The sequence below is a fragment of the Pteropus medius genome, unplaced genomic scaffold, assembly GCF_902729225.1.
Source record: "Pteropus medius unplaced genomic scaffold, Ma_sr-lr_union100, whole genome shotgun sequence".
Lineage (NCBI taxonomy): Eukaryota > Metazoa > Chordata > Mammalia > Chiroptera > Pteropodidae > Pteropus > Pteropus medius.
Genome location: NW_024349799.1, coordinates 14,086,446 through 14,110,091, shown reverse-complemented (window position 1 = coordinate 14,110,091; position 23,646 = coordinate 14,086,446). Strand labels below are relative to the sequence as shown.

The 23,646-nt window shown below is 38.0% G+C and overlaps 1 protein-coding gene across 2 annotated transcripts in view; it reads left to right on the top strand.

Annotated features, from left to right (window-relative positions):
* Nucleotides 1-18,225, top strand: part of BLMH (bleomycin hydrolase) — a 41,281-nt gene extending 23,056 nt beyond the window's left edge. For both annotated transcript variants that reach the window (XM_039886211.1, XM_039886210.1), the window contains exons 10-12: nt 596-713; nt 3,315-3,384; nt 17,242-18,225. In XM_039886211.1, the coding sequence (XP_039742145.1) occupies nt 596-713; nt 3,315-3,384; nt 17,242-17,393 (340 nt within the window). In that variant the 3' untranslated portion in view covers nt 17,394-18,225. The remainder of the gene's footprint in view (nt 1-595; nt 714-3,314; nt 3,385-17,241) is intronic.
* Nucleotides 18,226-23,646: the final 5,421 nt, after the last annotated feature.

The window sequence follows — 23,646 nt, the reverse complement described above, 5'->3', positions numbered from 1 at the left end:
TTCCTACTGGTTGTTCATGAAAATGAAGGTTCATTTGTGAACTAAATCATACAAGATTTCTTGACTGTTAAAAGATACTACTTTAGGGTTATTTATAGGAAGTTGAGTAACTCGATAGTTAATAAGAGAAAAGAAATCTACTAAAAGAGAATTAATGATTTTCTTAACTTTGAAAATATTCTCCAATATTTTTGACATTATTTATTTAAATTTCACAATCAGCAGTGGTCTAAATGAATTTAGAAACCGGGTGGTTCTACCACTGTAAAAGAGACCATTTGTGAAAGAAGTTACTTCAAAAGCTTTTTAAAAGTTTTCTTGCCAAATTGATAGTGCTGCAAGCCCATCTTGTCAGCTTTTTGACATGGGGACTTTATGTTTAATCGCTTCATGTTTTCTTGAGTACTTTTTTGACACAGTAGAGACTGGAATCCCATTGAGAGACTAAATTCTGCATGTACCCAGTTCCCTGAAGAGCTACAACACACATTTATTTGGAGCTCTTGGGCCCCTTCAGTTCTGTTTCTTTTACAACCAAAAGCTAGCTTTCCCCTTGATTGTACTCTCTTTATTCTGTACTGTCATTTTTTTACAGCTATGACCATGAGTTAGTGTTTGGAGTCTCCTTGAAGAACATGAATAAAGCTGAGAGATTGACTTTTGGTGAGTCACTTATGACCCACGCCATGACCTTCACTGCTGTCTCAGAAAAGGTATGACCTCAGCATGCCTACTACAGTATTTTCACAGATGGACCTACATTTTTCTTCAGACTGTTTATCCAACAGAGCTTCATTTATAGAGTATATGATTTCTGTTAAAAGTTAGTTTCCAAGTAAGACATTGTACTTGTGTCACAATGGGTTTGGCTGCATACTCAGAGGCAATAAAAATAGGAGATTTCCATGAGGAACAAAATTTGGGTCAGCAGGGAGTAAGAAGTAACTGCTTTTCTGTAACTTCGGAAGTTCTTAGTGTGAAAAGAGGTCAGCAAGGGAACCTGGGAGAAGATAACGTCTATTGAATAAGGAATTTACATGTGCCCTGAAAGTGTTCATATCTTGATGACTTATGTTCAGACTTACCTTCCTTTCATTTGTCATTCAGATTCTTCTGCAATAGAATGTCAGTAACAGTAATTTGTGGACTCTATGCCCATTACGAGATTTATGCAGAACTTCAGGAAATTGGATGTAAAGTATTTTGAATTTCCTGTGAAATACTCTGAGTAATAACACTACTATTTCCAGGACACAATTTGTTGGAAACAACTGAAATTTTATCTTTCACACATAAGCTTCCCCATTTCTAGGCTATAAAAGGGATATTTTACACCTGTGCTCAGGAATCATAGGAAGAAGAGACCTTAGGCTCCTTAAGCAGAAATGTTCTTTTTCTAACCTATCTAATACTAGAAGGAAAGTTACAGAATAACTACCGTGACATTAGAAGCATAACATTAGAAGGAACTTTTCATAAAACACTGTAAATAGTAAAATATTAAAGGAAATAAAATAGAATAAAATGCTACCAAAATACATTATTCATATGTATATGTTTGGATCTGCTATATTATAAAATTCAGTGGATTTATAACTAAAGCTCTATAAATTAAAATTAAACTTTTAAGTTATTTAGAGGACTATTAAGAAACAAACCTAAAGTTATTATAATTTCTAAGAAAGGTTGGACTTTTATCATTTTTCATCTCTGTTAGAGAGTATTCTTATTTTTCAGAAGTAGAAATCATAGATACCATATCATTTTCTCAGGAACTTTCAGTCTTTGATTGGTGTGGTTTATTAATGTGCCATTTCTTCCTCAAGGGAATGGAGTTACCATACATGTTAATAATATAAAATAATTTATATTATCATAACTAGAATTTTACATTGAGATTTTTCTCCCTCCAGTTTGAATTTTTGACCACTAAAACTAATTTGCATTGTATTTGCATGTTAATGCAGAGATAAATGCTAGTAGCTATACTCTAGGATATTCTTTTCTTGTTGCTGATTTCTTAGAATCCCTATGAGGGAGGTCCAAGTCTTTTTCTATATTTGTAGGTGACACAGAGAACATCTTGTTCTAGGTCATGCAAAATTCATTGGCAAAGTAAAGAAAAGGAAACGTTTTCAGATTTATAACAAATGGTGGAGATTCTAGCAGTGGAAAGTAAAGATGGACTATAATGGATAGAGCAGAAAACCAAAACAGACATTTAATAGGCTAGCATTAGAATGTATAGTTTGATGATGTAGTTTTGAAGATTCCTGGGGCTAAGATTAAGGAGTATTGCAGATAAGAATGTTTGAAACTTGTAGGTTTGGTTTTTTTTTTTTGAGACTGAAAATTACTGAGATCCAAGAAAACTGCCAAGAGTAGAGTCAAATCCCATGTAAGTGAGACTCATGCAGTTATATATAAGTGGGAGTTGACAGATGAAATCATTAGGAGATAATACAGGAGCCAGCTCTCTTCTCACGCTACAAAGATTTAAGTTGTTTTGACATCAGCAAATGCCCCGGATAAACATGAAAGAGGAAAGTCTTTCCCCAAATGGAGCCGCCTTCTTGTCCCTCTCTGCATCACTGTAGTAAAGACTATAAATGAAGGTTTTCATCATGTATATCATTGTTCCTTTAAGAAGATGAAAATTGAGCTTATTAATAAAGATAGAAGCGAGAAAGCAGTAGTACTACTTAAGTTTTGTTTTATGAAAATAGTCTTTTTACTTTTGCTTTGCTGTTCAATCTCTATTGTATTAAATTCAGTATTAGTGTAACTGAATCAGTAGGAGAACACATTTGGAGAGTATCATTACTTGGTTCTCCTAAGTAAGATATTAGGCAATGTGATGAGAATTTTTTTTTTTTTTTCTAAACTGACTAGATCTTAGAATCATTTCTAAAACAAATACAATGGGATGCCTTTGCAAAGAATGCTGATCGATTACAAGCAAGAGCCACTGGCTTTCAGATGCTGTTCACTGCTTTTGGTAATTTAACATTTTGTTTTTCTTAGCCAAGTAGCATTTTAATATGCTTATTTTCTGTATAAAATACAATGTAAAGGAGAAAATAGTATGTATTGGTTTGATTGTTTATTACATTTTTACCCCAAGAGATTCAAACTCTACTTTAGAGTATCTCTTTAGTTATAGTAGGAAATACATGGTCCTGATCCTGTGTGTCATGTCTGTATAGAGAAAGCTATTTCTTCTGAGTGGCTGACAAAGAGTTAAAATTACATGACACCTCACCAAAAGGGATCTAGTTTCAGACTATGCACTGTTATCCACTCTTTTTTTGCAGGATGATCAGGATGGTATATTCCTGAAATGGAGAGTGGAGAATTCATGGGGTGAAGACCATGGCCACAAAGGTGAGATTAATATGGTAATACTAACTCAGGGGGACTGGAGTCTACTTTACTTTCTGCTTCCTAGGCAATATGGGTATAAAAGCTGCCCTGGTGTGGAGCATTTTTCAATAATTTGTCCTTTTGGATAGACTATTTTAGAGAAAAATCTGAGGATCTAGTTTACCTCCAGGATTTCTATGACCAGCATGGCATGCTGGAACCCTGCAAGTTGACTCTGAGACCAATATATGTTGGCATTTGTCCCAGACCATGCTGACCCTGCTAGACCTCTTTGTACCATTCAGTTTGGCCAATGAGAAGGTTGAGTGCCCTTTGCCAGAACATTTGCTGTATATATAGTATTTGGCACATTTTCATCTACTGCACTAACTCCCTAGAAAGTCAGAGCCTTCTGAGTGGGAGAATGGGCTTGGCAAGAAACTTTAGGTATTTATTGGAGACTCTAGAAGTTGTGAAGTCTAAAGAGAAAAATGACACTTTGGTTACTGCTTAAAGCTGTTTTATTCTGACAAATCAAAACCCAGGCAGAAATTATAAGAAAATTATAATAATTAGACTAAAAAAAACCCCACAGGTAATATATAAGTGATAGAAAAATTAAAAATATAGGTAAGCAAAAAGAAAATTAAAATCTCTAATAATCTTACCACCCAGGGATCATCATTGATTAACAGTTTAGGGTATTTTCTTGCAAATTTTTGAGACCATATTTTTAAAGACTATTTTTCGCAGTAGATAAAAGCCTTTTAAGGAGCTTTTATGCTCTAATTTTTAGGATTTCAAACGAAAAGTGATGACAGCTATAGAGTATTACGTATGTGAGCATGTATTTGCTTGTGTGTAATGTGCTGGTGTCAGCTCTTCCAGATTTCATAGCCTTACTTTTAGCTAATGGATGCTAGCTAGGAAAAACACATTAACCTCAGCTTACTAGACTCGATAGAAGACTCAGAGGAAGTAGGTAGGAAAACCAGTGAGATACCCAGAAACTTAGAATCAGACTTCAGCATACATCTCACCCAAGCAGAAATCAGCCAAAATTTTCTTAGAGCAAGATAGACAGAGAAATAAAATAGAGATCTCAATTATTTGCCTAGTGCCTCCCTTTATGTTTAGAATAGCGGTTTTCCAACTATTCCTCAAAGCCCTGGGATTTACAAGGGTAAAAGTTGGAGGAAGAAGGATATGGAGGTTTAGAATTAAGCAGTTGGGGCTTCAGTTGTTTATATTTGAAAATTTCTGTCTTAAAAGAGCCCATTAACCTTAGTTTTGAACTTGACAGGACTTGAGTATGCTGCGATTGAGCAGCACAGGTTGGTATATAATGGCCAAAACCTGAAAGCCATCTAACTTGTCGTTCCAAGTCTTTTCATCTCCCCATGGAATGATCTTCGGTGGGTTTTGGGTAACTTTCTCTGGGATCTGCTGTGAAACTCAGCAGCTCATTGTTTATATGTAAACAGATATAAGTGCTGTTAGTGCATTTCTGTTCATCATAGGATAGTTGCATGTCCTCCTGTGATTCTTGTTAGTTTTGTGATTATGTGGTGCTTATTAAATTACTATTATGAATTAAAGTGCAACATATTTTTTAATTGGTGATTTCTTACAAGACAAATTTCATTTTCAGACAAATACACATCGGAATCAGGTGGAGAGGGATATAAACCTTAACAAAGCTAGCAGAAAGATTAAAAATAAATCACAATTCAGTTATATCTGTAAATTGGTGACAATTAAGTGGATGCAAGGGAATAGCTTGTTTTAAATTGGAAGGATTTGATATTTATAACATTTTAAAACATAATATATTGCCTCAGATGAATCTCTGTAGCTTCTCTTTCATTTTTGGTCTAATTTGATTCCTGTGGTTGGGTTTGTTATCATAAAGGTTAATGTCTAAGAAAAGAACTAAAGTTATGGTTTGTTTAGATGATCCTGGATCTTTTGGCTTGCTTTTGTGATTTTTTTTTAATCTTTAACAGTCACTGAGTTTGTAGATAGTAGCGATAACCATTTGAGAGAGAATAAACACTTTTAAAGTCAGGCAAATGCTCTGTGTTTTGGGTAGAATAAATCATTGTCTATTACTTTGAACCTAAGTACTTGCTCTTAAAGAGGATTCTGGGCCACTTTGCAATTTTTTTTCCATTCAACTGTACCTCATTACTCCTACTCAATAAAAGTTTTGCCTTTGCTGACTTACTCATTCTGTTATTACAGTCATCCCTCTGTGTCCATGGGGGATTGGTTCCAGGACCCTGTGGATACAAAAATCCACAGATGTGCAAGTCCCTTATAGAAAATGGTGTAGTATTCGCACACAACCTACATACATCCTTCCATAGGCTTTAAATCATATCTAGATTAATTATATCTCTGATACAGTGTAAATGCTTTATAAATAAATGTTATACTCTGTTACTTAGGAAGATAATTACAAGGAAAAAAGTGTGCATGTTCAGTACAAATGCACCCATTGTAGGCCTAACTACATAGTTAATACACATCAGCAATAACATAACTTTTTTTCCCCAAATATTTTCCATCTACAGTTGGTTGAATCCATGGATGTGGAATGTGCAGATAAAGAAGGCTGACTGTATGATGAGAAAACTGAGGTCTTGATTCCTATGATCTGCCTGTAATCCTTCTTAGTAAAACCTACAGCTATCCAGTTAAGATTAAAGTAACTTTTTTGTTGTTCTGAATAACTGAAATGCCTGAGATTATACAGAGCAAAGCATTTCAGTAGAGAGCCAAAAGATAAGGAATTGAACCAAGTGAGGGTAGGGAATAGTTCATTCAGAGCCAAAATAAATTATTCTTATGTATTTCTTGGTAATGAAGACTTAACAGGAAGGAAGGAAAGAAAACATGATCTAATTTAATTGGCACACTTGGCCTGACCTTAGGAGAGTACGTAGTATGTTGTTATGCTGGTGATGTGTGTTTACCCCAGCAGGGCCCTCTTGTCTGTTATCTTGGTGGGTATTGGCTGGCATATCTGAAGCAGAACCTCTTTGCTCTCTCGGGAGACATGACAATCATAAACATCATTGCTGGGATTTGGTTTCTGGAGATAACATTGTTAACAGTTTGTTAACTATTCTCTTTGGGATTTCTGCCTGTTAAGATTGATGGTTTCTGAAAAAGCAGTGTTGATAATACAGCTGGAGGTAAAGAGAGCAGAGATACCTGGGCAGGTTGCCCTTGCCCTCTGCCCAGTCCTGGCTTTAGTCTTTCCCATTGGTCACGTTCATGGTCCTTCCTGTCCAGAGACTATTAAGTAAATCAGAAAACCCAGCTGTTGCACAACATGGACAGAGGTTCCTTCTCATCACAAGAGACATAAAAGAAGAAATTAATTCTTGTCTTACTGGGCCTGCTTGAATACCTCATGCTGGTGAATTTTAGTTCTTAGTTAGCTGGACTGAAAATTAGCTGCATATCTAACATGTTGTATAAACAACATGGCTTTCTTTTTCCCCCTGCTTCTTGAAGTACTTGACTATGCATTTTGTACCTTGTTTATGGATCACGTCAGAAATGGATTTCACAGTTGGATGAAGGAACAAACTTTGGAACTTGGTACATTTTAAAAAGTTGATAGGCTTGTTAGAGTAAATAGTTTGTAAAATTTCATCTGAAAAGAACTTAATCTTTAAGCCAAGGTGACCCTAGTCTGATACTAGAGACTATTTTCTTAACCACTAAAAGATGCTCAGCTTCTCTGTTCTAGTAGTATCTAGTCCACTCATGGAAATCACATAATTCATGATCTTTGGTGACCAGAAACTAGTGGCTAAGGGGACACAAAACCATATAAAGGATCTGAAGATATGTAAATGTCCAATGTCAGGAGAAAAGGCTCTTAAAACACCATTTTGAAAAGCTGGAAATATGAATAAGGAGGGAGGGATGGACACCCTGTGAGAGCTTGTGTCCAAAGTTGGCACATTGTGTGTTGGACAACTAAAGACTAGGTAATGACTGAAAATTTCCCAGAATTCTTTTGCACATGCTGCTTTATAATATGTTTTGTTGTTATTGTTTCCTTAACTTTTTATCATAGGCAATCTCAAGCATATATAAACTTAACCAAATAGTAGTAAGGACAACCCCTCTCACCCCCACCCCGCACACACACAGTGTGCCCATCACTCGGCTTTAATAGTTATCAACATTCTGCCATGCATATAACAAAGTGTTTTAGGTAGTCAGTAAATTAAATTCTTGGATGGTCTTCCTAATGAACCAGTCTTTTTAAAGTACTTCTTTATGATTGGTTCACTTAGTCGTGAGATACGGTGTTCCAGTCCTAAAGGTTGGTACAGCAGAGCTCCGAACATAGAATTATCATAACGTCGTTCTTAATGCCTGTTTAGTCTAGTTTCTTAATATGATAATAAAACTTTTAAGTGAGAGTAGGGGGAATATTATTCTCTAATTCTTCAATGGTCACTAAAGGAAAAACTATCTTTTTAAAAATTCTGTCTCTCCAGATTTTCATTTTGAACCAAGATTAGCATTTCATTTTTCAAATCGCTTGTGTGCCTTTCAGATACATGAACATTTGATATCGTTTTGAACCCACATTCTTCATCTTTTTCTATAAATAAGTTTCTCTGTTCCTGATTTCATCCTAGTAAATTTTCCAGACTTTCTCCTAAAACGGAGTCTCTCGATGACTTCAGTTAAAGAGACTTTGGCATATTACATATTAATCTGGAAAGAAACTTATGTGGTTGATTCATATTATATCTGAACTTCTACTGCTTCCTGAAAACCAATAGTATGGCCTTTAATTGCCTCACTAGCCAAATTAACCCATGTGATTTTAGAGACAGTATGTCCCCAGCGAGGTACAAAACTCATCGTATCCTTCATATAATGTTATATTGTAGAACCAGGAGAGACAGTTAATACTTTTTTGATTGTAGATCTTAGACAGTAATTTAACTCTTCATGGTTTCACATTTCTCTATCAGTCACATGGATAATGACTGTTTTTTTATGAGGTCCTACAGTTTCTCTCACACACGTGCTTTTGCTCTCTCCTCCCCCCATACATATATACATATGTATGTAAATATGTAAATATATGTACACAAACAAGTACATATGTATTTATCCACCAAATGAAATAATGTATGAAAGCAGTTTTCAAACTGTACTATTATTTAACTCTAAAGAGTTTAAGGAATATTCCATATATCTATCAGAGATACTCAGGATGTATAGTTCGTAGCATCTTGTTGCTTCATAAGAATTCAAAGTTTGCTAATGTCTTTGTGTTTTTCTTCATGGCATCAATGTAGAGTAACTCAGGATATGAACATGGGTGATTATGCCCATGTTTTATGTGGGAGAAAAAACTGAAACTTATTGAGAGGTTTTGACTTATTCAATTGCACAGTGTCAGAGATAGAATTGGGATTCAGATTTCTTAATTTCAATAGGCAGCTTCCCTAAAAATGTATGTTACCAATAAAAGATACCTGATTATTTGCAGATCTGTTTGAGATTTAGATTTCTAGCACAAATAATGTAAATTATAGACAACAATGAGCTGAACTTGCTGAAACAAGAGAAAATTATATGAGCTAAAAACAGAGGCTTCTGATTTCCTGAAAAGAGGCAAGATACAAATTTGTTATGTCATCTCAGGGTTTTCCTGTCTCTACAGGCTTGGGAAAAGTGCTGCTACCATCAAATGCAGGTATCTGAGTTCTTGTAGAGGGACTTCTCACCCTCCATTTTTATTAACTAAACAGCATGCATGACCGGGCTAAAGATAGTACATTCGAGTGAAACAGAGGAAGCATGTACTTTCCGATTGACTGCTGCTTTCTTATCAAAGTGTGTGACTAGAAGAGGCTACCATTTGTGCAAGGGGACAAACTATGGGACAGAGGTTCCTAACATGCAACCAGGCATCAGTTTCAGGGAGAAATCACCTCATATTTAGTACAGATTTTTGTGTGTATGTTTGCTTTTTCCTGTAGATAGGATCTATTATTTTCACCAGATTGTCTCCAAGGTACGTTTACGTTGGTTTGAGAAGGATAAAGTTAAAGCACAGAACCTGGGGCCAGACTGCCTGTGTGTGCATCCTGGCAACCCTACCTTTTTTCTGTGTATTTCACCTTTTGTCATGGCATTTAACCTGTTAAGCCTTAGGTTCTTCAACTATAACATGGGGAAAATAATTGTACCTACCTCAGTTATTGTGATAGTTGTGCCAGGCATATAAGAAATACTCAAAAATATTAGCTATCATTGTTACTGTTGTTAATGTTATCTGTAGGTGAATGAGGGCAGGGAAGCAAGAACATAAGCCTCCTTAACCTTTCCCTTCTAGAGGAGGGCTGTCTAACTTGCCCATGGTTCTAGCTTTAGATCTCTAAGAATTCAGGATTGCACCCCAGTGCAACCAACCATTGTGCTATATCACCAGTTTACGGGATGGATGGCTCATCATGTGGCCTTAGTTTCGTGAGAGAGAGCAGTTCAGGTGAATAAACCTAGTGCTGAGAGAAAACCATTAGCAATAGCATCACCTCACATTTATTGATGGGATGCAGGGGACCATGCACAGACCATGGTGAAATGAATGTCTTTCTCCCTCAGAGGAATTTAGACTTACTCATCAGGGACACAGAAAGGAATTTGAAGAGGGCTGTGATGTGACAGAGTGACATTCATGGTGTGCTCCTCAGACTGTAAGATATGAGATAAGTAGACTGAGAAAAGCAAGAAAAGAGATGAATTCTCCAAGAAGGCAGATGACGAAAAGGAAGAACCAGGAAGGGCTCAGTGGGGAGATAATAGGAAGACATTGAGGCCGAGGTTATTGGAACAGGTAAGGAGTTAGAAGCCAACAGACTTGATGATATCAGGGAGAACTTGGTAGAAAACAGCACTACAGCAGAGCAGTCAAAAAAATGAGTCAAGGAAAAGGCTTTGGACTTTAAGGCAGTTTTTGAAAACTTGAGGATGTGGGGGTGGAAGCCCAGTGGTCCTATTATGCCACATCAGCAACATTTTAGTACTTAATTCCTTCAGATGCTAGGTGCAGTGTGTGTGGGGGGTGCGGTTTGAAGCTGGGCTAATTGAAGCTGTAAATCTTGCTCCCTAAGGTATTAGTAATTTATTATAAAAACATGTAAAAACAATTATTATAAAAACAAGTATAAAAACACAAACACAAGAATAAGTAAAAATATAGCTTATAAACTGCAAAGGAGATGGTGAGGGATTGGAAAGGCTGAGTGAAGGCTCCTTAGCTATTCTTGAGGGGTGAGTGGAGTTTGAGGAAAGATGCTAGAGTGTGGCTTTTTTTGGAAAGGAAGTAGGAGGCCAGCCAGGGAAACAGTAGCTCTTAGCATGTGGAGCATTCTTTGGGCAGGTCTGAGGAGTGGGGCCAAGAAATAATGTGACCTGCTGTCAATGGAGCTTTTGAGGAATGATCAAAAAGCAGACTTTGGCTGAAACAAGGTAGTGAAAGTTGGGATCACTGAGTTTCCAACGGAAAACAGACCCTTGGATGACATCTAAATTTGTATTTTCTTCTGTCCAACAGCGAAATCCTGGCAGAATTGTGTGTGTGCTCTCAGACTTGCCTGGATTGTGCTCAGTGGTTCAGTGAAAGGGGAAACCAGACTGGTTGGTGTGTGGCCTTCTCTCCCCAGCCCACAGGTGGACAGGCTTCTTCTGGACTCTTTTGCAAAGGGTACTTCCTCAGGAAGTGTGGACTTCTGCTGACTCAGCTTTGTTGTGGTTTCATGGTTTAACAACCCACAAACCAAAACAATGCTCTTTCCCTACCATACTTTTCGCTCTGCTTTTTTTCTGGTATATTTATCAGGGAAATGGTATCTTCTCTAGCTTTTGTTTCTGAAAGAGGCCACAGTTAATATCCAGCTATGAGGGTATTCCTTCTCTTATCAGCAAAAGGTTCAGGAGCATGAATAGCCGGACTTTTATGTTTACTCTAGAGGAAAAAGAATCCTCTTCTTAGATGACTGTCCAGATGTCTGGCTTATAAATGATGGTTTTGGTTCCCTTCCTCTGATTGTGTTTTTTTTTGTTTTGCTTTGCTTTTAACATCCAGCCCATGCTGTTCATCATCCTTTTGAATACATTCACTTAGAACGCATACCATCTTTTAAAGATACAAAATAGCTCATAATAGGACCCCACAAAAACTGGGTGCATGACTCTTAATATGGGATGTGTGGAACATCTGGAATTGGTTCCAAACAGTCAAGTGTCTAAGCTAATTTGCGTGCTGTTATCTGTTGCCGAAGCCATAACTACCTGCCACCTCTTTGCTGCTCACTGCTCTATTGGAGAAAGCCGAGCCCCGTGTAAAAGACTGAATTTGAAGTTGAGACCTGGAGTGTGGGCTTTTTTTACTGGCTACGTGACTTTAGACGACAATTCATACCAACCCTGCCTACCTCATAGTGTTGTTGTGAGGATTAAAATCAAAACAAGGATAGTGGATATGAAATTGCATTGTGAAGTATAAGCTCCCTGCAGACATGTATGTGTGTGAGTGTTTGTTTTGTTTTGCCTTCTAAAGTGTAATTCACTTAACAAATAAAATTACATTGTTCCAAAATCAAAATACAAAAAAAGTATATAAAGAGGAATTTTGCTTACGTCTCTGTCACTCTTCGTTCTTCTTTCAGGTTGCCATTTGTTTCTCATACCTTTCTCATGTTTTTTAGTGTACTAAAGGTAACATACCTCATACCCTGCTCTGCATCTTGCTTCATTTCACTTGACGGCATATCTTAGAGGCATTTCTTTATCAGTTTCTGTGTCAGTACATTTCCACATCAGTACAGCTTTATTATCTGCCATTGTCTGGATGTACCACAGTTTATTTTAACCAGTTCCCTTACTAATAGAACTCGGGTTGTTTCTAGTCTCTTGCTATTACAAACAGTATTGCAGTGAATTAATATATGTACAATGCTGAAAATAGGGCCTGACACATAGTCGGAGCTAAATAAGTATTGGTTGTTTTTATGCATAAATACACAATGCATAATTTAACTGTGTGCATGCAAGTATTATGTGTGTATAGGATGAAGTCCCAGAAATGGCATTGCTTAGTGAAAGCGTAAATGCAGTCAAATTTTTTTTAGGTATTGCCAAATTGCATTCCATAGGGATTGTGTCCTTTTGCACGTTTGCGACATACTCTGTACTAATGTAAGATATTATTAGGGCATGTTTTACACAGTGGGCACCTAAATGAAGTGGTTGACAGATTGTCATTACTTAGTTATCTGTTAAAATTGTGTATGTTCATAATTAGGTGCTAGACTATGTCAAGGCCCTAGTAAGTGATGAGTTTTTCATTGAGATTATTTCTAATGTTTTCTTATCCTACTTTTTTCTCTTATTTATTTTCTCATTATAATAGCAGAAAAATGTTTTTATGCATTAACCAAATTTAGAAGCCATAAAGGAAAAGATTGATAAATTTGGCTTTATAAAAATAAAAAATTTTAGTCAACTGGAAAACATCATAAACTAAATTAGAAGGCAAATTACATAATAGGAAAAATGCAGCCATTATTATAATATATAACTGTATAATGTACTATTACTCATTGCTATGAAAAAGGTAAAACACGAGTTAAAAATAGGTAGATGTTCCAAACTGGCACTTTACATAAAACTAAATTGCAAGAGCAGGCAAACACGCGTGCGTGCCCGCGCACACACACACACACACAGGGTTCAGATTGGACCCAAAGAGAAAATTGTAATTATGTGTACCAAGTACTGATGAAGATATAAGACGATTAAGCAGATAATTAAGGATGTAACAAAGATTTTGTTACAAAAATGTTTATAGCAGTATTGTTTCTAAGCATGAAAAAACATTTTACGTTCCAACAGCAGGAGGACTGATTAAATACATTTTGGTTTACTCATATAGATTCAGCACTTTAAAATTATGATGTAGATAGATGTATTTTTTTATCAATACGGAAAGAGCAAAATTGGAAAACAGCATGTGTAGTACTTTGTAATAAAAGAGCATTGTGATATCTCATTTTTATTAAATGTATATAGTAATGTGTAGAAACTATCAAAGGGTACATGTAAAATTGGAAGAGGGTTTATCCCAAGGTGGTGGAATTGTAGGCAGTTTTTAAATTTATATTTGTCTTCTCTCTCTCGTCCACCTCTTCCTCCTGCTCTTTTTCCTTCTCCTCATCTTCTCCCATGTTTCCAAATTTGTTTATAGTGAGCATAAATTATTTAGTTAATACTTAAGGAGTCCAAAAGGAATATAACATTTCATAAACTTGGAGGGAAAATCACCTACCCTACGGTATAAAATTATTTTATTTTTTTGTTTTTTTCCCCGTGTATATCTGGATTTGTAATACAGTTGTAATAATATAGGATATACCATTTTTATATACTTTCATCACTTTTAAACATTTTTCCATGTGCTGCATAGTCTTCACAATTTCATTTTAAATGACTGATATTCTATAGAGTGGTTTCTCACTAATAGGAAGTTTGAAATGCGAGACAAGTGTCAGGGAGGTTTTTGCTTTTCTTTCTGGAAGCCTTTCTTCAAAGCAGAATTATCACTGTTAAGTGAAAGATTGGCAGTGACTTAATGAGGCCTCAGTAGCCTAGCTTCCTTAAGTCTGTGCTTCCAGACAGACCCATCAGAGCAGAACAGATTACTTGATATTGTCACACTTTTTTTTAAAGTAGCAAAAAAAAAAACACACACACACACACAAATAGTTTGTTACTGAGGTGAAATACTTCATATAACAAAGCCAACAAAAGATATAAAATAGATCTAATTTTATGTAAATGATAATATATTTGTCACCTTAATCTACTCTTGAGAGGTGTTTAAATCTTAGATCTCTGGTAGGATTTCAGAAAACTGTTTTCTCGGGTAAAGGTCTTCTTTCCTTAACTAATCTATTTGAAATTATTCTGTTTATGAGTGAATTTGGCCTAACTGTTCTAGAGCTATATCCATTTCTTTTTTTCCTTTTTCGTTGGGGAGTGCCTTTTTCTGGGCCAGAGGGCTTAACAGCTAGAAGCTGTGAATTTTCTCAAATCAAAATGGCAACTTTAAAGCTGCCTGAGTAGGTACTTGGCTCACTTGGGTTTCAGACATACTGATCCTAATCTTCTCAAACTCCAGGACACACAGTATCAACAGTTACAGCAGCCACAAGTTTATTATCTACTCAGAGTGCAATTACTTGGCAGCCACCTAGACTGTGAGGTCTTTGTGGGCCCCCAAAGAACTCATATCCTGAAGTGAGAGACTAATCAAGGCAGGTCCTCTTGGCAAGGACACTGAAAGGGTGGATTGCAATTGATAGGAGTTTTAATTTGTGAGGACTTAATCTGATCTGCTTTTGGAACAAGATGTGTAGATGTACTTATTGTCCATTTTCTCTGTGCATTTTTTGAAGATTCATTTGATTGTGTGATGATAGTATTGTCATAAGGACACAGACTTTATTATACATATCTGGCTCTATCCTTCACCTGCCTTACTGTCCAGAGGTAATCTAAGGATTTATTCAGCCTGCATATGGTGAGGGGAAGGACAACTAATATCTCAAATGGATAGTGTTTAGTAGTCTAGTCTGCCCACTGTGAAAATTCCTTTTTGGGAAGGCAGATGCTGAGTTTCTCAGGAAGCAGTTACTTAGGATGTAGCAAGAAATGGTACTGGTTGGCCCTTCACCTGATCAAACTTTGGTTGCTAGAACTCAGTGGCAGTAGTGTTGGTGATGGTAAGTAGGGGCCAAGCAAAACCAAGGACTCTGGAGTATATAATCAAGACAGAAACTAGAAACAGCACAGGCTACAATATCTGTCTGTACTCTCCTTCCCTGCGTCTCCTGCCGAGAAAAGCAGCCCTGGATCAGGAGGCTGGCATCAGGAGACAAGGATGCATTCCCTTACTTGGCTTGGTTAGAGCCCTTGAACACTTTTCTAGGGCATTTTCTTGGGAGGGTAAACATGCTGTGTCACATCAAGATGAGCTGGCTTTGACTTCTGTCAGAGATGAGCAGAACTGGGTATAGATGACCTCACCAAAGCAGTTATGTTTTCAAGTTAAATAATGTCCTCTGTCACACCATTTAGCTTACAAAATTAGACTCACCATCTTGTTGCCTTTTAATTATTTAAAACAGTCTTGCTTTTAGAGCAGCAGTTATCAGAGTATGGTCTGAGGACCCCTGCGGGTCCTTGAGACCCTTTTAGGGGGTCTGCAGGGTTTTCCCTTCTCCAGCAGCGTATCTGTCTGAGGTCAGAGTTTCTTCATCTGCTTTAGCTAGAACAACAGATTGCAACAGATTGAACACAGAAGGCAGGTACAAGAATTCAGCTGCCTGCTATGAAGCCAGACATTAAGTTGTAAAATAATGCCACTTTTCTAACTAAAATATATTATTTATATTTATTTTTTAATTCTTATTTTTAGGTGAATTAATATTTTTAACTTTCTGCTTTAATTTGTGTCGTAAATATCAGTAGTTATAGCTCACAAACAATTTCTTGGATTCTTAATAAATTGTAAGAATGTACAGTCTTGGTCCTGGAGCCAAGAAGTTTGAGAACTGCTATACTAGAGGACCAGCTTCGGAGAAATATCTACATCCTCTTCCTTCCTCTGGTCCTATAGAGTGAGAAATGATTTAGCACAGACCTAGCTTTACACAAACACTCTCAGAGAAAATTGGCTCAAGTGTCTGGTATACAGTAGGTGCCAGGTACGATGGTGATGATGGTGATTGTTAGTTTCTATGAGTCCTTAGCTGTGTCAGTCCATACAGTGCCCCCGAGTCCACACAGCGCCCTGTGTGGACTCGGGGGCACTGTATGGACTGACACAGCTCACTCCTTGGCCCATTCTTGTTTTAAATACACGCCCTTTAGTCTCTTGCTTTAATTTTGCTCTTTATATTAACAATGGCCCAGGTGAAGCATTATTTTCCCCTATTTAAGTTTGTTGGAAATATGTTCCTGAAGGGGACTTTGTGTTGTCCTAGTGGAAGCTGAGATATAAGTTAGTCTTTCTAAGAGGAACAGGCAGGTTTCTAGGCTGGTTACTTAATGACACCACACTTTTTGTCTCAGCTGAGCTCTCAACGTGGGGGGTTAGCACAGCTGTGTCTCTCCACAGTCCTACTACTGGAGAGATTCATAAACCCTAGGGCCTTATTGAGGAAGAGAAGTTGAGCGGGTATCTCAGTCTTCCAGTTCTGCCTGCTCCTCATCACAAACGTCCTCCTGGGAGTGATGACATGGTCCCATCAGGATTCCCCTAGCATCATAGTTGGTTGTTGTAGGAATTTATGACCAAGAGAAAGGAAGGAGAACAGCCAGGATGCTGAAAAGGTGGGTAAGGTAAGAATAGAACTGATGTGCTCGCTCTAGAGATGAATCCCCTCACTGTGGCTGCATGAATAAGAAGCATTTCCACCTGCCTTCTGACGTCATCCATTCACCTTCAAGGAGGCAGCCTGGACAGTGGAACAGCACAGGATCTGATAACAGCCTTAGGTCCAAGGCCCAGCTCTGAACCTCACCTGTGTGGCTGGGCACGCCACTCAGTTACTCTGAGCTCTATTTTCCTAATTGATAAAAAGATAGCCGTGCCTACCTTATCTGCTTCACAGAATTGCTAATAAGACTTAGATTAAGTGACATCATAGATGGGAAAGCTGAAAAACATGTACAAATACTAGTTTTGTTTAAAGACTGCCAGTGGAGTATCTGCTCTTTGCCCCTTGCCTTCTGGACTCATGAAGCTTCTGTTCTTTCCTCCAGGTTACCTGTGCATGACAGATGAGTGGTTCTCTGAATATGTCTACGAAGTGGTGGTGGATAGGAAGCATGTGCCAGAAGAGGTGCTAGCTGTGTTAGAGCAGGAGCCCATCGTCCTGCCAGCCTGGGACCCCATGGGGGCTTTGGCCAAGTGATATTGCCTCCCGTTCTTTTCTCCTCCCATGGAACCTGAAGTAGCTGCAAAGGACAGATCCAGGAACTGAAGCCAAAGTTACACGGGTGACTGTGTTCCCACAGGACATAGTCGGACTCTTGGATTTCTCCTCCAGGAACCTCTTTGGGGGAAGTGTGCTTTATGTTGAAACAAAATATTCTTAAAGAAAATAAAAGGGAAAGATCAGGTCACACTATCTACTCTCCTCATCTCCAACAGCTCAGGTTCTCTTAGCATTTTAATCAGATGTAATTGTCTTAACTCTGTCAAAAAGGTTTGGATCATTGTCTGTTTTAACAAGACAGGAGAGGATGAGCAATTGAGGAGTATGGAGAGAAAATGGACCTAATGTTCCTACAGTAGAGTTAGGGGAGGGTAACCCTAATTTATGAGCTCTCAAAACTGCATGCTGCCTGACAGCATCACTGTCCTTCCGAGATGGCAGTCACTGGATTCAGTTTTTCCAAGGTAATTTTATGTTCCTCTAGCAGCCCAGGAATGGGAGGTTGATCAAGTCTGACATGATTCCTTCCTGTTCTTCTGAACTGTGGGGGAGCACAGCTCTACTTGAGTCAAGATTAAATAGAGGCTGAGAGAAATTTGGGTGAGAGAACAACCAAAACCTTATCATGATCAGAATTATAATTATTAGATCATGATCTGAATTGTAATTATTAGGGGAGCTCTAGCCAAATGGTTTAACTTCTGCCTCTAGAATTGGGAGTTGGGTGGGCAGGAAAAGGGGTACCCATTCTTTCTGACAACTAGATGGTGCTGAGAAGCTTTTGAATAAAATACTTTGCTAAATGAGAGTAATTGGCTTATTTAATAATCTAAGAAGATTTCTTCATTTAGCTGCAAAGAAAGGCAACCAGGTGGCTCATGTTCTACAAAGTGAAAAAACAGCAGGATGGCTCAGGGCTTTCCTGAACCAGCTTATCTCTGGGCTATACGACCCTTCCCGGCCTGTGCTGATCCTCACTGGCTTCTGCAGAGGGCTTCCAAGCACCGTATTTAACAGGGCCCGTGCCCCTGCCAGTTAACCATTCTTTTACCCAAATCCAGGGTCCCTAAAGGGTGGGAAATGAGGCTCTGCTGGGTCCAGCCTTCGAATGGGCTGGAGGGTATGTATTTTGCTGAGACTGGGCTTCCCTCTCACTAAAAGCAAATAAACAGCACCCTAATCAACATTTCCTTCAGTGCCTGTGCCCCCTGCCTTTCTGGCTCTCTAAGAATCTTCTCAGTCTGAGCAGGGGATCCCAGCACTTTCCAAGATAACATTAGATAAAGGCTTAAGCTTTAATCAAAGTGTTTACAAAATCCCAGCACTTTCCAAGATAACATTAGATAAAGGCTTAAGCTTTAATCAAAGTGTTTACAAAATTCTGGTAATCCTTTTCCAGGCGAGATAAATCCATTTCTAGACACATCGTGGTGAAACCCTAGAACAGATCTTAGAAGCATCCAGGAGAAAAAGGAAGATTACCTCCAAAGAAAAGAAAATTAGATTGACAGCTAACTTTTGATCAGCAACTATATAAACCAGAAGACAATGAAATATACCTTCAGAGTGCTCTGAGAAATTAACTGTGAATATAGAATTCTATACTCGGTGAAACTCTTTAAAGAACAGGGGTGAAATAAAAGACATTTTCATTCAAAAACTGCTGCCCAAACAGAAGGGACAGTCTGAAATGCAACAAAGAACGTGGGTCAAAGAAAGTGATAAATACAAAGTGACTGTAGATAAGTCTTAGAGTTAAAAAAACAACTCAGATACATCGAAAATAGCTAATTAGGGAGAGGGGTGATTGGAATAAACATTCTAAAGTCCTATGTCATTCAGGAAGTAGGTAAGTATATTATTAGACTTTAGACTAATTATATGTGCTGAAAATATTTGGATTACTAAAAAATAAACAGGATGTTGTTCCCAAGCAAGAATATAATCAATTCATAAAAAGACAAGATAGGGGAGAGAAAGAAAAATGCAGGTCAAATAGTGTCCAAAATAAGGTAGTAGAAATAATCTAAATGTGTCAATAATTACAATTTATGTAAGTGGGTTATATGAAAAAAATAGCGTCCAAAAAAAAAAAAACATTGTCAAACTAGATTTTTAAAAGAAATTCAGCCATAAACTGATTACAAGAGACATCAGCAATTTAGGATATAACAAAAGGATAAGAAAGATATATCAGGCAGAAACTAAAATCTGGTATAGCTATACTAATAACCAGCAAAATTAGGGCCGCTCTGAACAAACAGACTAATTTTAGGTGTGTTACCCACAACCTCCCTTGAGTTGTATAACGCAGTGACTCTGGAACTAGGCTTTCAAACAAAAAGCATTGCTAGAGGTAGAATCACTTCATAATTATGTTTACTTGATTCTCCAGAAAAATATGGAGGTTCTAAATTAGTATGTACCTAATAACATTACCTCAAAATTATAAAACAAAAACTGACGATTATGTGGAAGAATAATCTAGTATCATAATGGAGGATTTTAACATCTCAATTATTGATAGATTGACGAAAAAATCAGGTGACTATATAAAAGAATTAAATAATTTTGATGTAATGGACATTTGTGGAACACTGCATCTAACAACTGCACATTCTTTTTGTGCACACTTGGGAACTTTTTCAAAAATTGACCACACACTGGGGGGTAGAGTGAACCTCAACAAATTTCAAAGGATTGTTACCATGCAGTGCAAACTACAGTGCAATTAAGTTAGAAACCAAAATTAAAAGATAACTAGAAGGCCATATATGTTTAGAAATTAACTCGGGTCCAAGAAGAAATTAAAGGAAATTTAACTGGAACAATAATAAATATAGTGTGTCAAAATGAGAGGCAGCTAAAACTGTACTTGAATATTATTTTTTAGATTTATTAAAAGACTGAAAATTGAACTAAGCATCTCTTTCAATAAATTAGAACAGCAAAGTAAACCCAAAGAAAATAGGTAAAAAGATACATGCAGGAATTGAACAGGATCAACAAAGCCACAAGTTCATTCTTTTAAAAAATGAAGCAAATTTAACATCTGGCAAGCCCAATCCAAAAGACAAGCACACAAGAAATTAAAAGGATACTATTATAGATGCAGATATTTGAAAAACAGATACTCTTTGTCAAGTGACAGAGGTATTTATTTAGAAGACAAATCCACAAGCTCAGCAAGAACAGGAGAAGAGAAGCTGGAAAGCAGATAGAGCCATTAAAGATATAGCAGAGCTGAATGAACCCTGAGCCAGTGGTGGAGACAGCTAATGATACACAAAGCAATTTATGTTGTATAATCCCCCGAAAGCTCAGGTATGGTAGCACCAGAGAGCCTTCCTCCCGGAATTGGGAGTGAAAGAAGGATAGCTGAAGGGTTCAATGTCTGCAGATCCTCTCCACTGCTCAGCAGCCAACTCAAGATTTATTTTCAAGAGGGTAAAAGTATGGTCTGGAAGTCAGCACAGCTGAGGGTGAAAGTACTACAATGGGATTAAGTGACTATTTGCATTCTGAATGTTCTTGGTCATCCTGGACTCCTAGAACTCTGGTGCCAGAAGATTAAAAGGCTTCTTTGGAAAATTGCAATTAGCTCGAGAGGAAAGATGTAAAGAACTATTTTACGGCATAAAGAATTAGTTTATAAGGCTGGCATAACCCTGACAAGGACAGTAAAAGAAAAGAATTACATGCAAATCTCATCCGTAAAGGTAGATACAAAAGCCCTAAACCAAATCAGCAATATATAAAAAGGAATCTTCATAACCAGATATTTAATAAAAGTTATTTCTCAACATTATTATCCAATGGGGAGAAACAATGATGAGTATGTTTTCTCTGCTGAAGATGAAATGGGCCAAAGTTTTAGCCAGAGATCTGAACTGGAAGAACTTAACTAATATTTGGGTAACTGGTGAGCTCAGAAATGGGAAGATGTGAATTGTTTTCCCCTTTAACTCTTTGGAATGATACTGTGACCTTTGGAAAGTCCTCACCAGCCTCAGGACTCCTCTTGAGGATATGTAGAGTCATGCTGACCCCACATATCCCAGAAGCCAGGACCTGATAACTACGTGTGCCTTTAGGATGTGGTCGTGGACTCATCCGCTTGCTCTGGCTTGTCCTGAAAGAGCAGCTTTTTTGCTGTTGGCAGAACCAGGGCACTTACGCTTTAATTCCCATTCCTCCAGCCGTGTGCCATGGGTGTGCATTGTTGCTGACTATGGCCATAGTCATTGGCAAAGCTGGATTTCTTCTTTTAAGTAACTCCAGATGAGCATTCTTATATTTAGGACAACTTGTTCAGAACCACAAAATTGTTTCTTCCTCCCTGGAGTCTATGATACAGTTTGAAAACAAAGAAATAAACTGGTCAGAGTTGTTTTGTTTCCCTTTTCAAACTCCAAGCCCTTTACGCATTCCCATAAAGAGGAGAAGAAAGGGAGAAGTAGGGGGTGGGGGGCGGGGCAGTGTTCAGGTCCTACTGGCCGCAGTTCTTTGGGAACAGGACTGTGTGAAGATGGGAAGCCCCTCTGCTCTTTCTTGGTACAGTGTGAATACTAATTGCTCTCTCTTCTCTAGAAAAACTCTAGTTCACTCTTGAAGTAGATGCACTGGGCTCTGGTACCATCTCTCAGGCTACCTCATGACAGTTTTTATTTTTGAATCAGCTGCTGTTAAAAGGATAGGGTAGCTGATAGGTGGGAATATGGTGGAAAGTACCAGAGTGTGCTTGACTTACAGTTGACTCACCTGGCAGGGACCTCATAGGTTACCTCCTTGACACCTCTCTAAAACAGATAAGTCCTTTGCTTTCCACTTGGACATAGTAACAGGAACACACAGCTTCCTCTCTTGTGGCCCCTGCCCACCTCTCCACACTCAACTTCCTCACTTCTTGTTCACTCTGCTCCAGCCAACCCACTTTGTCCCTCCAACGCACTAAGCTCATTCCCGCCTCCTTGCTGTTTCCTCTTCCTGAAGCTCTTCCATCTTTGCACGGCTGGCTCCTCATGATTTAGGTCATGGCTAGAATGTCACGGCCATCCTGATTACCTTATCTAAGCAGCCAGTTCCTCCCCACTGCCTCTACCACCTCAACACCTGTCACTCCCTATACTGGAACTGGGGTCAGTTCACAGTGCTTCTCACTTTCTGAAATTACCTTTATATGTTTATGTCTGTTTTCCCCAAAGTTGATATTCCCTGTCAACTCCCCACAGGCAGGGGTTTTGTATTGTTCATCACTTAATTCACATATGGTTGGTTGACTGTTAGAAAATGCTCTATATTCGACAGCTATACTTAATTAAAAGTTTATACATAAGATCTGAAGTCTGCTGCCCTATAACTTGCTTAACAGGAAGGAGCAGAAGTAAAACAAAGCCCCTGTGATCTTATTTCCATGCTTAACAGAAAGGTCTAGAGTTCAGGGGGGTAACTGGCATCAGGGGCGTAGAAGAGGGAGGGGAAACCAGAAAGGTTTATCCCTTCTCTCACTGCACCTTTCTTGTTTTAAATTGGCACAGCTCAGTGGGAAGCACAGGGCTTTTGGATACAGGCAGATAAGCTAGCTGTGCTGTTTGGAGCCTCTGTCAGCAGGGACAAGTTACTGAACCTCTCTGAGCTCAGTCACCATACCACTTTTATTGAAAAATTATATTTCAGTGTATTAAATATGAAAACTCACAGTTCAAAAAAGATGAAATCTATCATTTACTTCCAATAACAGCAAAATAACAGCCAAAGGGTCTATACTGCCTATTACCCATATGGTAGGAAAAGAACAAAAGAGAATGCAGATAATGTGGCTGGTAGATGCTCAGTAAAGTGTAGCTTTTATTAATAACCAGTTCTCATAGAGCTTCTCCAACGTGTCCAGTATTATGCCATGTCCTGTGAGAGTTAAAACAATTTCCTGCTCTCCAGAAGTTTATCATTTAGTTGGGACAATAGGATGTAAATACACGAGCTGGTTGAAAAAGAAGGTGACTTTATTTGAGTGAGGTCTAATTAAGTGTCATAGTAGTTAGAAAAGGCTTGAAGTTGGAATAGAAAGAAACACTGGCTGGTTTTAAACAAACTTCTAAACGGTGACCACAGACATTAAGGATGAGGGTGATCAGCTTACCAAGAAGAGACTAACGGAAAACCTCCCTATGTGCGGAGGCACAGGTTATCTCAAAGTTCCTGGATGGGAAGAAGAGCCAGAGAGAGGGTG